The sequence below is a fragment of the Mycteria americana genome, chromosome Z, assembly GCF_035582795.1.
Source record: "Mycteria americana isolate JAX WOST 10 ecotype Jacksonville Zoo and Gardens chromosome Z, USCA_MyAme_1.0, whole genome shotgun sequence".
Classification (NCBI taxonomy): domain Eukaryota; kingdom Metazoa; phylum Chordata; class Aves; order Ciconiiformes; family Ciconiidae; genus Mycteria; species Mycteria americana.
The window spans coordinates 69411643-69425154 of record NC_134396.1 but is presented as its reverse complement, the minus strand read 5'-3'; the positions used below and the strand labels follow the sequence as shown (position 1 = coordinate 69425154).

General features: G+C 45.3%; 1 protein-coding gene across 1 annotated transcript in view; it reads right to left on the bottom strand.

Moving 5' to 3' along the window:
• Positions 1–4930: 4930 nt before the first annotated feature.
• KIAA1958 (KIAA1958 ortholog) overlaps positions 4931–13512 on the bottom strand; it is a 77957-nt gene continuing 69375 nt past the window's right edge. Inside the window, exons 4-5 of the mRNA XM_075526936.1 lie at positions 6974–7147; positions 4931–5870 (exon numbers count right to left, since the gene is read on the bottom strand). Coding sequence (XP_075383051.1) covers positions 5064–5870; positions 6974–7147 — 981 coding nt within the window. The 3' untranslated portion in view covers positions 4931–5063. The remainder of the gene's footprint in view (positions 5871–6973; positions 7148–13512) is intronic.

The following is a 13512-nucleotide window of genomic DNA, read 5'->3' as shown; positions in this document are numbered from 1 at the left end:
TCACTCTCTGTGTAGTGAATAGCCTGTCTACAGTGAAAATTGCAGTTAAATCTGGCCCACCATGGTAGTTAGAGACTTCCCGTCCAGCAAAATGGACTACAGCCTTGCAACCCAGAGCATTCAACTCCTTTAAGCTGCCCCCGGCCCCCCCCCCCCCCCAAGCCTCAGATTGGCAAAGAGACAACAAATGGAGTGGAAAAAAGCACAATGCATGAGATTTTTTTTCAAGTAAATGATACATTTTAAACTGTTATATTTTCCCTTCTCATTCATCTCTGAGTCCATAGGAAACATGTGGGTGGGTTACAAATGCAAGGTTCTTGGACTCTGCCTATGTGCAGGTGTAATTCTGCATAGCCTGGCTCGGGACTGTGGTATGTGGCATTTTTGGTTTTGTTTTGTTTTTCAGGAAAGCTTAGTGAATTACTAAATAGTATTGAGCAGATAAGGTCTGAAATCAATACTCTGAGTAACTGAAAGTTTGCCAAAGAATGGAACTCTTTACTTAATTGAATTAAATGTATTTCTTACATTGGCTTGAGAAAAACATTTTCTTGGAGCAAAATTGAAACATCAGTTAAGTTCAGCTTAAACCAAGTGGACTGAATGCACCATGCCAGATGCTCTGCTGGCTCCATGCCCTTGTAAGTTCAACTGTCAGGAAGACACATTTCAAAGTGAAGATACACACGCACACTCTGACTCTACTTAGCTCTCTGCTCTGTGTAACAGGAACGCCTGCCGCCCTCCTCAGCACACAAGATTGTAAGAGAACATTGTATTAATCATCCATCCTGATGACAAAGAATGTTAAAACTAAAACATCAGGTCTGTCTGCTACAACATGCTTAAGTGCACAGCCCTACCCTGATGAGGAGAGATGTATGTGTGTCCCCTTTCACCCATGCCAGTGGTGGTCATTCTTCGCGTGCCAAGGTCTTCCAAAGTAACTAGCAATTATGAGTGCCCAACCTGACACACTGCAGAAAAGCCTCAAAGGCCTCAAACTCATACGCCCTGAAGTCTTATCATGCTAGTCACTCAGGTAGGCAGTATTTTGATAATCTTGGGCATAATTCTGCAGCCTGCCAGGGTGAGCGTATGCCTCACGTCATAGATGTGCTTGGTCTGGGGTGAGTGCGGAGGGAATGCAAAATAAAATCCCTGCAATTAACAGGAAATGCTGAATGAATCGTAATACCTTAGAACCCAGAAAAAGGAATAATGCTGTGCCAGAGTAGTCCCCATGGCCCACAAAAACTAATAAAGTCAGGATTTGCTAAGTGCTCTGATTTTGCAATATGAGAGGTATTTTAAAGGAAGGCGTTGAGTGCAAGAAACACCCACTGAATAACGCATGCCTGGCTGGAAGTCTGCAAGAGCTAGCTTCTCAACAAGGACAGAGCACAGCCCAGTGTGTGAGACATGGCTGGAAACATAAAACTCATGGCCTAGCTCTCCAGTGCACCGCAGAAGCACAAGGCTGCTATAAAACCCATCTACCCGGAATTTGGGTGTTTGGGCACAGAACAGACAATACCTGCTTTGGCTGGAAATGGGGCCGTGCCGGAGATGCAAAGGGGGTGTTTCTTTGTCCTTTGCAGAATTTGATTACTTGTCAATAGTCAAAAAGGGTAGGTGACGCTCTTGACGTATCCTGATTTTCTTCTTGACTCAGTACTTCTTGAGCACCGGCTCTTACAGGACTCCCAGAGGAGCTGCATTTATCAATAATGACCTTGCAGATGAGGGGTGCCACAAGTGGACGTGGCTGAGACCATATGGCCATACCCTGCTACTGACCTGTGTTGTGGCCTTTGTCATATCACAAAGTCATATCACACCTCTTTTGGCCTTGTCTTTTTTGCCTTTTGGTAGGAATTGCTTCATGAGGGAAATTGTCTCCTTCAGAAAAAAGTAACATACTAATATGATGCTGGTCTTATTAGAGTACATTAACCACTGCTGAAATACAGATAATGATATGCTGATCTAAAGAAGTCAAATGAGTTAAATATTGTTAGATAAAACATAGGTTTTGGGATCATGGATTTGAGGAGCTGCCAGAAAAAAAGGACCATCAGTACTGACAAAGAAGTTTGGCTAATAGGCAAATATACCTTGTGACAAAAATTCACAGTTAAAAAACACGTTCTTCCCCATATCCAAGTAATTTCTGTAACAGTTCAGGTCATAATGGTTCCACAGTTTACAAAGGTGATACTGCTTTTATTTTGGAACAAATGCTGCTTGTAAGTGAGAAAAGAGACATCAAATTGTCAAGCTCAAGGACATCAGACAAAGGAATAAGACATAGTGTGAGACAAAATCAAGACCAATTCTTTTTCACAAAAGCACTCAGTAACATTTTTTTTATCTTTTTCACTCACTTCATGTCACTATTAAAAAAAACCCTCATAGTACTCTGATGCACTGTGAGCTTTTCCTCTATGGTATCAGATGCCACTGCAGGAGAACAAGAACAGGACAACAAGGATAAACTCAAAGTCAGTCTGAATTGTATGATACCTCCTAGCCCTAGGGATTTACTCAGTTTTCACATATAGAATATTCAGTCCTTTGCAAAACATAGAAAAGGAATTATCCTCTCGCTTGGGATATGGGACGTAAGCTAAATGCTTTCTTTGGGTATTTATTGACTCTTACAAACAACATATGCATGTGCAGAAGAGTGCTGTTTAGTTACAGCCACTGCTCCTGGTGCCTTGATACTGTTGGGGGGAACAGCGAGAAGCTTGTAATCATTCAGGGAAACCACAGCAGTCCCTATCACCATGCCTTAAACCAACCAGTCCTACTTCGCTGTATGTTCCCTCCACTAACACATGGAACAAGGTATTCATTTTGCAGAGGTCTGAATCCAGGCAAGTGCCCACCTCTCCTGCAAGGCCAGGTTTCCCCTGCACACATGGGCAGAGAAGGGAGCTGAGGTCTTCTCTAGGAAACCCTCCACCCTGTGCTGCCACAGGGCCAGGACTCTGGAGCCCACCACAGAGCATTCCTGACCCACCAAACACAGCCACATCAACTGGGCAATGAAAGCAAGGGCAAAAAACTTCTAGAGATTAGAGGAACAGCCACTGGGCTTTCGTACCTCCTGTTCATGCCTAAGGAAACCTCACCATGACTGCTTGTACTGCCAACAGCCACCAGAAGGTCCCAGCCTGGGAACTGCTCGGTGGCAGTGACTGCAGGGGAGTCAGCTCAGCACCTCTGAAGAACAGGTTCCTCAAGTAGTTACCGAACAAAGAGCCTGCTTTTTGGGGTGCACTCAGATTTCAAAATGGTTTGTGTTAGAACAGCTTCTTCTGCTCCTTTCAAAGACAAATAAACCCTATCCCAGCCCAGCTTCTGCTTTTCCTTAGTCTTAACTGGCGATTTGCTCTGCAGGACTCAAGAGTGGTATTTTTTAACAGGGAGTGCCCTTTACTATTGCCCATGAAACAAAAGAAAATAATGACAAATAGCATTTTTCTTCTGGGAGCAATGCCTACAATGCACACCTGAAACCCTGTTCAGGCAGAAGCTCCTATTTCCATCACATGAGCTTGTCTGAAAATCCTGAACATCCTCTGCCTCCTCTAGCAAAGGCTGCCAAGGCTTTCCATGATCAGGCTCTTAAAAAAACACCCTGAGAGTGGGAAATAATGTCCACAGCCTGTGAGGGTTGTAGGTAGCAGCTTTTCCTAGCAGATGTTTCCCCTGCTAAAGTTGATGCTACTCTGTGTTTCAATATCCAGCAAATTACTTTCTTAAAATTAAAATAATGCTGTGCAAAAGCATTTAAAAGACAGGAGCAGTATTATATTTTGCAATGAAGAGATCTTACAAATCAAACTATTATCTAAAAAAAAGAGAATTCAAGCAATTTGGGGGAGGGAGACACTGTCTTTCAAAAAATGTACACCTAAATGTCATTATTTTATCCTTGCAGTCATGTACCTATTGGACTGAAGGTGTGATTTCCAGGTGTTACACAGTACTAGAAAATCAATGACTGTATAGTGGGCTCGGTAAACCTCATCAAGCCTCTCACAGCCCTGCAACCTGGTGGAAAAAAACAGCCATATCTTTCCATTAGAATAGAAGCAGATTGCACATCGTCAAATTGCACATCTCCAACTCTTTTAGGTCTTCCAGATTTTCTTTTTTGTGACTCAAAGGCTTGCCACAACTCCAGCTGAAATGAAATTTTCCTCTCAACAGAAAGTGGACCAAGCCGTAGCTGTAGAAGTCTAAGGCAATTATTTTTACAACTGACCACTGATTTTTGAAAATAACATCATTTGGATGGCAGACTTGAGACACCTTAGAGTGCTTTAATTTTCAAAAGATGCTGAGCATTTGACTTCTGATATAAGCCTCCTTTAAGATGTCTCAAAACCTGGACAGCCCCGCACTGCTGATTTTTGAGTTAAGTGCTCACCATTTATAAAGGACTGACTGAAAATGCTGTCCTTTGGGAATGCTGTAATTAATTTCATCTGTTTGTTTGTTATTTGGTAAAGCCAACAGTAGTTTGTAGCAGTACCTACAGATCCAGTGTAAGTGACCAGGTATTGAGAAATGTCTATATTTACAATACACCAAACAAGTGGAGAAAAGTGTGAACCATCAAAAAATATGTTTCACAAGAGAGTAACTTTTGTGCAGCAGCTCTGAAAGCATAGGCACTTCTGCTTCAAGAGTTCTTGATCCCCAGAACTCAGTCTCCGTTCTCCTAGCTAGTCTTGTTATGGAGGAAAATCCATGGTACACGCATTGCTGCCTCTGATGAGGAAAAAGCCCTCCACCAGCTCTTTGCTCAGAAGACCTGGCAGTGGTGAAGGAGACCACTGCCCCCCCCTTTTCAGAACAAGGCTGTATTCATCCCCAAAATGGGACCACACTGTGTGCAGTCCTCCTCAGGAAGAATTTTAATGTCTTGTCTTTCCACTTTTTGCTCTTGTTTGAAAGCAGCTCACCCTCTTCACATCACCCCAAAGCTACTGGGTGAAGCACTTTCTTGGATGCTGGCTGGTGAGAGCAGACAGAGGACAGAGTCACTGGTAGGAGCTGAGAGGGACAAACTTCCTGGAAGCCTGAGTGAAGGAGACAAAAGTAAAATTTTCACAGTGCTCCAGCTTCACTTTCTTTGCCAGCTTGGGGACGACACCCCTGAGGGAGCGGAGCCCCATCCTCTGCTCCTCGTACCAGACGTTCCCCGTGCCGCTGACCTCCTTCCGGGCCGTCAGGTAGAAGGGAGACTTGGCCTCCATCTGCGTCGCGGGCCGGTGTATGTACATGTACTTGTAGAGGAGGCAGTATGGGCAGAGCTTGTGCCCTTTCGAGTGCTCATGGTAGATCTGGCCGTAACACACTCTGTTCGCGTTCACCCTGTTTTCCTGCTTCATGCTATCTGTTCTGGCAAAAAACGGCCTGTTCTGGGAGTCTTTGAGCAATTCAATGTCACCAAACATTAAGTCTGCGTGCTCCTGTAAGGTTCGCATGTTCAGGTACTGGCTGTTGTATTTCACCACCGTGGACAGCAGGGCTACGGGGCTGTCATCTCCCAGGCATCCCGTCCTCCACATCTCTTCCTCGTCAGAAAGGGAGAAGTAGACAACATTGCGAGAGCGGGCACCAGACATCCCAGCCTTGCTCAGGACCTTAAGCTTCTCCTTGAGCTTTCTGGTGGAAGAGCTGAAGGTGCTGCTGGTGATGGAGAAACCAGCACCAGCATTCTTGAGGATCCGGTCCAGGCCTCTTCGTATAGCGTGGAGGGACGTGGCTAGAAAGTCAGCCCCATCTGTTTTCTTCACAGTGATGTAAAAGTCCTCCAGGAGTTCATTGAGCTTCACTGCTGGGATCTGGAACAAGAGGAAGGAGAAAGATGTGTCAAGGTACGTATGGGAAGCAAATGCGTCGCAGGTGGGGAAGACACATTTAGGGCTTTTCCATGCTCTGTCTGAAGAAACCTGCAGCAGCTTCCACGCTTCCCCAGGATTTTGTTTCTGGGCAGCCTTAGAGTCTTGGAAGAGGCTACATGTTTATCTAAGCAAAAGAGATGCAATGAAATCCCATGGTGTAAGGACGCTCAGACAGACCAGGTCCATTTCACTGGCTGGCACCACTTCTGCACCAGCTGTAGAAATCCAGATTCAGAAGAAAGGAGCCAAAGTCCTGGCTTTTTTGAAGTGAATCAAGGTTTCAGTGACACTGAGGTGTGACTGTGTGACCTACCACTTGGGTGTAGCACTCTGTATTTTTGCAGTAACGTGGTACATATGGAAACTTTTCAGGTGAAGAAGGAGGAGGAGGAGGAGAAAGAGAAGGAAGATGAGGAGGAGGAGGAGGAGAAGGAGAAGAAGGAGGAGAAAAAGGAGAAGCAGCAGCAGCTGCTTCTTTTGGCCATGAGATGTCACTATTGCAGTCAGGCTGCCAGTCAGTCTGCTTTAGCCTGCCAATGTCTTGATCAACCTAACAGAGAAACTTAGTTATAAAAATGTGACTGGGGCTTTTTGTACTTTGGCCCTTAGCCACAGTCCTTATTTTTGGTGTGCACACTGGTTTTGCTGGGAGTTCATTTTTGGAGAAAAGTCCTCAAATGCTCTGAATTGCGTTGGCTAGCTCTGGGAGCAGAAATCATGCAAACAGTATGTCCTTAGGGTAACAGCAGGAAATCTCGTCACATGGCAGCATGAGGCCAAGGTTGTGTACAAGTGTTACGTACATGGGAATCTTTAGTATCACTGTGGATTTCTAAGCTACTGGCTCAACCATAAACGCAACAGGATGTGAATTAGAAAAGGTTACAGCTTTATTACGAGAAACTTGGAGGGTCCCCAAGACCACAAGAAAGTTGTAAAGAAGGCTGAAATCCCATCTCTTTTCAAACTTTATGATAATGTCATTAGACCAGGGGGGCTGGCTCCCACCACTGTAAAAACAGTACTTTGCTAAGTTTTCTGACCTTAGTGATGTCCATGTAATCTCTGAGTCCTTTGGTCATGCACCAGTATCTCCACACGTTGAGAGCATAGAGGGTGGCCTTGGTGGTGTTGGGACTCACAGCACTGATACACAGGTACTTGAGGTCATCGTCAAAATTAAAGACGGGAAACTTGTTGAGCTTAGTTGAATACACTAGAAAACAAATAAAAAAAGGGGATAAAAAATAGCTTGTCCTAGTGACGTGCTGCTACCATTGCTGGCTAGGAGCAACTTGGTGTTTTTTACAAAATGTGAGGAATTTAAGAAAGATGAAACATAGCACTTCTCTGATGATTTCTCACGAGTTTGTGCACTGAAAATGCCGATGCGGCAGGAGGGACACCAACAGGAAGTCACCCGAATGCTGCCTCAGAGCTAAAAATGTAGTGCTACACATAGCCAGTAATAGAGAGGGAGTAACACAGCATCTTCTACCTTGCTGCAGAAACAGTGGGAGGATGCCAAAGGCAAAGGTTTTTCCTTTGTTAAGTTGCCTCAGGAGCAATGGAAAAACTCATCCTATGCCTACACAGCCCGACTGTGTGCCGCCAGTGTGTCACACCACTTGCACGGGTGCCTGTGCAAGCTGGACAGGCAATGCTAACCAGGTAGGATTTTTCCACTCATACCCACTTTCTGCTCCCTGTTAGGCACAACAGAATCAGGCCCTGTTGCTTCAGTGGACCAAAGGCAGGTGTATCTTGATGAATACCATGAGTTAAGTGAAGACACGCAGTGTGCATTTCGTAAAAGGAGAGCCTCAGCCCCACAGGCAGGAACTGAAAGTAGAGGATTGATGGAGAACCTTTTTATAGATGTTCAGACACTTAATATCCTTTATGAAAGAGTAATACATTTTTATGATACCACTATAATTTTATTATATCCACTATACTTCAAGTCTACTTTTTATAGGGCTGAAGCTAATGGATTTTGCAGCCCAGTGCATGTTAGCTGTGAAAGGTTGCTCTGAACATCCATGCACTGAGCTAGTGGTCCCCACAGCGACCATCTCAGCAGCAGGAAAAGGGAAGAGGTGGTACACTCAAGAGGAGAGAGATGTTGGATTTCTCCTTCTAACCTTCAATTTTGCAGCCACAGCTGACCATTACTGCAGCCCCGGAGGTGTAACTCTGCACACTAGGAAGAGGTGATTTTAAAAAGACGTTTCTATTGTTGCAGCTTTTGCTGTTAATATAGTATATAAAAGGTGAAGGAATTGCATAAACCCAACTGAAGAACCCACTGCAAGCAAAACAAGCTGGAAAGCTGAATAAATGCACCATGCACAGGCTAACAATGTAAGCATGTTGTCTGATCCTCTGAGCTCTGGACACTTCTATAACAGGAGTCCTCAGTCTGTGGTCTGCAGACCCTGACAGCCCAGGGTCTCTGCCTGAAGACTCTAAGAAAGATTGCTGGAAAAAAGCATGCTACACAGAGGGCACATCTGAAAAACGCACATTGCCATGCAAGCCCATCTAGGGGCAGAGGTCTCACAAACTGAAGGGACCCTCTCTTCCTTCTGTACGCTGCAACTAGTCAGTGGACAAAAATAGGACTTCTTTCCATCTGAAAGGTAGGCTGCAAGTATTTTTTCTAAACTAAGCTGTGTTTACAAACTTTGCTCACGGCAAATGATCCTCCTCTGTCTGTGCTGACAACGACTGCCTGTGGTGCCTGGTAGCTGCCTTGCTCTCCTGCTAGCCTAGGGAGGGTGCTGCAGAACGGGGGTGTTGTGACAAATTCAGGTAACGTGAACTTGGGTGGACGTTCCTCTGGCCAGTGGCTTCATGAGCTCTGCACAGTGAGTTATTAGGTGGACAACTCTGCTAAAGAAAGGCCGGGATGCTCATGGAAATGATGAGCAGTTCAGTCGCCAGCAGTGTCCTTGACAAGAGTTTGCCCTCTTCTGCCCTCAGGCCTTGCTACAACCCTCTCGCAATGACTGTTCAGGCATTGTTTGCCCCCCTACCAATAAGCAAATCTTAGGTCAGTTCTCCGCAAAGCCTCGCACCTCCCACGATGTTTGTTTGCCCAGCCCGTGGATAGGTAACATTCACCCCACACCACATTTCCCCACAAGTTGCTTGCTACTCTGCTTCTGAAATTGCCATCTCATGAGCTGCCACCAGCTCACACTGCTGGCTCACCCAAGGACTCCTTCTGAGAGCACCAAGAGGACTTTGGGAAACAACCTACTAAAATCAAGAGCCTAACCATACAATGCCAGTTGCCCTGGAAGATATAACAGCACCAGCCTCACTGAAGTTCTCATACTGCAATTAATCCCACAGGGATTAATTAACTTCTGACAGGCTTCTGTTTGAAAATTATGGTGGCCATTTCCTGCACCACAGTATCACTCAGGCAATTTATCGAACCACAACAGAAGACAGAGACTTAGATTGCTTCTGGCTTCCCAAGGCAGGGTTTATCATGTGAGAGGAAATTCATAGTATGAATGTGATGTGAAAGTCATAGTTCCTGGTTTCTCCAAATTCCACATTTTCAAAATTGGGGCATCTGGTTTGAGCTCAGCTCTGACGCTTGATAGTGCTAACAGTAACAGCCTGTTATTAGTGCTGCGTCAGTCCTGAACTGGGACAGTGAGTCAAGTGCTGCACCAGGACAGGATACACAGATGGCCACTCAGGGATGTTTCGTACCTTATGCACGGTGATGCCCATTAAAGTCTGTATCACTTTTTCCTTTTCTTCCCACTAGACACCTTGTCCTCATAAACTCAGAAACTGAAAAAATTGGCATGAGTTGCTCTAAGGCTTGAAAGCGTAGCCAGATCAGAAAGCGATGGCTACTGTGAGGGCCGTGCAGCTCTAATACTTGCGGCAAAGGAGTCTTAGCATAACAAAATAAAAATGAAATAAAATGATGGTATTGTGATGGCAGGCATGTAACAGAAACTATCTGCAAGGGTGTTGTATCATCAGAAGGCTGGAACAAGAATTACCTTATTTTCCACTCCTGCACAAAATAGATCATCCTTGCTTCTCTTCTTTTTTATCAGCATAATAAATATTTGCTTTCTTTTGTGCAGGAGAAAACAGTTTATCCCTTTCATTCTCGGACAGGACTCGGAGGAGTCCTGGAAAAGGTTGTGATCTTGGTTCAAAAGTGCACTAGTGCATGGGCTCTGTTTAAAGATAAGGGTATTCCCATCCTGCCTTCATCTCAGACTTCAGCGGCTGCATACCAAACCACAAAGCTCTTTGCCCGACATCGCCTGTCAGCAGCCGGATGATGCTATAAGAGTTTTAAATGATGTCTGAACATCTCGTGGAGTACTTGATTGATAGAGGTGTTGGGACACCGCCAGGAGACACTAAGAAAACCTACACCCTTACCAAGCGTGGACAGGAGTTCTCACCAGGACCTGTCAGACAGAATTTGGAAAAGCATTAAGTGGCCAGGAACACACATCCCGTTTCCAGAAGGGCCTTGCAAACACTGGTGCTCTGGGTTATAATCACATCAACACTTGCACGTTCTGGATCAAGTCCCACGGGACTGCATTTTTATGTGTGTAACTCACAGGCTGCCTGTGAAAGCAAGCAAGTCCTGACTCAGTAGTGCTGTAGGTACGGCACGAGTACCTAACAAACATAGAGGAGATCTTGCACCTGAATCTCAGAGTCCTGCTCCCCCACCCCTAATACGCCTTTCGCCTCCCTCTTCCTGGATGTTACACAAGGGCTTATTTTCAAACAACATCTCAGGACATGTGGGCTAGGTATGTACGAATACACAGCACTTGAACACCTCAGTAATGATGGTTCCTTTGAAAAAGTCATCTTTGTGTTCTGTTCACCTGATGCCACACTCGTGGCAGAAACCCTGCAAAAATCACACGAAACAGCCATCTGCGCAGGCACAAGCCCTCTTGCCAAACTTCTGTCACTGAGATGATACATCATACAGGAAAAAAACAGTTATATTTGTCATTGCTTGCCAAAACATGTACACACCCTACATCTGTGCAGACAACCGTGCTATTACCTGATGGTTTGTAGGTTCTCCATGCCAGACCTTTTAAGTTGAAATGCACGTGGTAAATGTCTAGACACCTAATGCTCTGCTCCCTGCTGAGGCCAAGAGTTGTACTGTGTGTGTTTGGTGCGGGAAGAAGAGGAAGGGTTGCCAGACAAGCTATCAAGATGCCATCAAAACTGGTGAGGTCTCAGATCTGATTTCTCTTTACACCTCTGCATTCTTCCCCAAAGCAAAGGCAGTTTCTCAGAGCGCCTGTTGCTGTTCATGCTGGAAATCAGCAGTCGCTGTCTCAGTGGCACTACATCAGAAAAGCCAGGTGACAATATTCATCCTCCCTCTATGAAAGCAAACACACTAATCTCCCACCCACCTACCCTAAATAAAGAAGATCAAGATCTCTGCCATATCTGGATGTTCCTAAAATCCCCAGTTTCTACTCATCTTTAACTGGCCTTTACTCATTTTTGTGCTAGCCCATGCTGCGAAGATGCTGACACATATCACAGGCTCCTGGCAGGTACCACTGCTGTCCAGAAAGAACAGGGATTTTAGATGCTGTTTAGAGGCCACCTGGCTCTCACAAGGTGAGCAGGGAGACATTCCTGTGCTCCCTGCTGGCTTGCAGGCACCAGGCATCCGACACAGTGCCGACACAGCCTGACCCACTTCTGGTCTGCTGAGCAGTTTGACGACCACATTTTACAACCGTGTAACCAGTCCCTCTTCCAGAAGGGGCTCTAGACCCAGGAGGCTGAAGGACACAGATGATGTGGAAAGGCGACCACCATAGCAGATGGCATTGCAGAGGATACCAGTTAGCTGTCTGGTTTTGTAAGATGGGCAATGCTTGTCTGCTCAACAGGTTCCTCAGGGAACCCCCTGCACACGAGAGCATCTGGCCACCCTGAGCCTGCAAGAACGTTTCTGAGTGTCCCTCGCCAAGGTTCAGACACACAGAAATCTCCTTCCAAATGCAGATGAAAGACATCGTCTTGTATTACGGGGTTGACGGCTCCATGGCTAGCAGCATCCTATGTCCTCAACGCTCAATGCTTCTGCATGCCTTTCCCTGGGTGTACATTCAAAGCAGGTTTTCCGCCAGTCCTGTTCTGTTTGCCTTTTTGCATGGGGACAAGAATAACTAAAAATATTGTACTTGCAAGTACACAAGGAGCTCTGAGGTGAATAATCATGCTACACACAGGATTTTGCCTTCAAGCTCTTCCAGGTATTGTTTCCTCACAGCGTTCAGGGGAGAAGCAATAAACATCTCTCATGTGCTGCCAGTCTTGCATGTGCATTCTCTCCTGGGTATCTGTAGGAATTTGGCCCTTAGAACAAACTGTCCATATACAAATAGCCGTATCTTCTTATATGTAGCCATCTTTTTTTTTTTTTTCCTTTCTAATTATTCTCTTTGAGAGCTATCAATGCTATCAATAGTGAAGGTTGTAACATTGTAAGCCATCGGGCTACTCTAAAAAGAAATCTTGCAGATCTTCCCAGAGATAGCTGCCAATTTCCATTCATCTTTGGTGTATCTTACAAAGTAAACCACCAGCGAGTTACCGACCCCACTTGCCATCTCCAAGCCTATGTGAAGAGGCAACGTGCCATAATGTCCCCAAGCAACTTCCGCATCAGTTGCAGTCATAATATTCTCACAAAGGGAAACGTGAAAGCAGCGGAGTTACCAAACTTTACCAATTTGCTTAGCTGAACCTGCATTAACCACCGTTAACCATTAACCACCACCTGCATACTCACTTTTAGACCAAAGGAAAGCACAGTAACTTCAACCTCCGTGAAGACAGCTTAATTCAAGCTATAGAGTTTAAGCCAACAGGTTTACTGTGCATTTGCAACAGACAGCAAAAGCACGTGGTAGCCCCTGGCCATCGCCTGTCCATACCTCATTTCTCTGTCTCTTCATCTGAAGGCCTCTGTTTTTTCTTTCCACTTGTCACTGGGACCACGGCAGGACCTTTGACATGATGCCTTTTACGTGCTATTGTGCTAAGCAACAACACACAGTCCCACAACTAGCACCAAGCAGCAAGAAGGGGAGTTATTTAGCAGAATTTGCCAGGTAATGGAAATGCAGTCCCCAAATACCTGGTGAAAATCACGTTCCTCTATCCCTCACCCAGAGTCACTTAGCTCTTACTGTCCTGCACCGATGTCCGAACACCAACACAAACACATTGCTGTTCCCTAGATGGCAGCTCCCTGAGGGATTTGGCTTTTTCCTTTTTCTCATGTTCTTTTGGCAGAACCTGAGACACTCTGACCTTCTCCAACACAGTTGTCATCCCATGAACAGCAGCTCAGTGGAATTTCATTGGAGCTCTCAAGGGATTTTTCCACTTGGGATGTTTCTCTTTCACACTGTAGGGGCTTTATTAGCTTTCGTTTTCTGGTCTTTTAATTTTAAAACTTCTTGAACAGAGACAATTCAGACCTGACAAGCAACTGTCTTAAAAGATGCATATCCTTGGATGCATATTT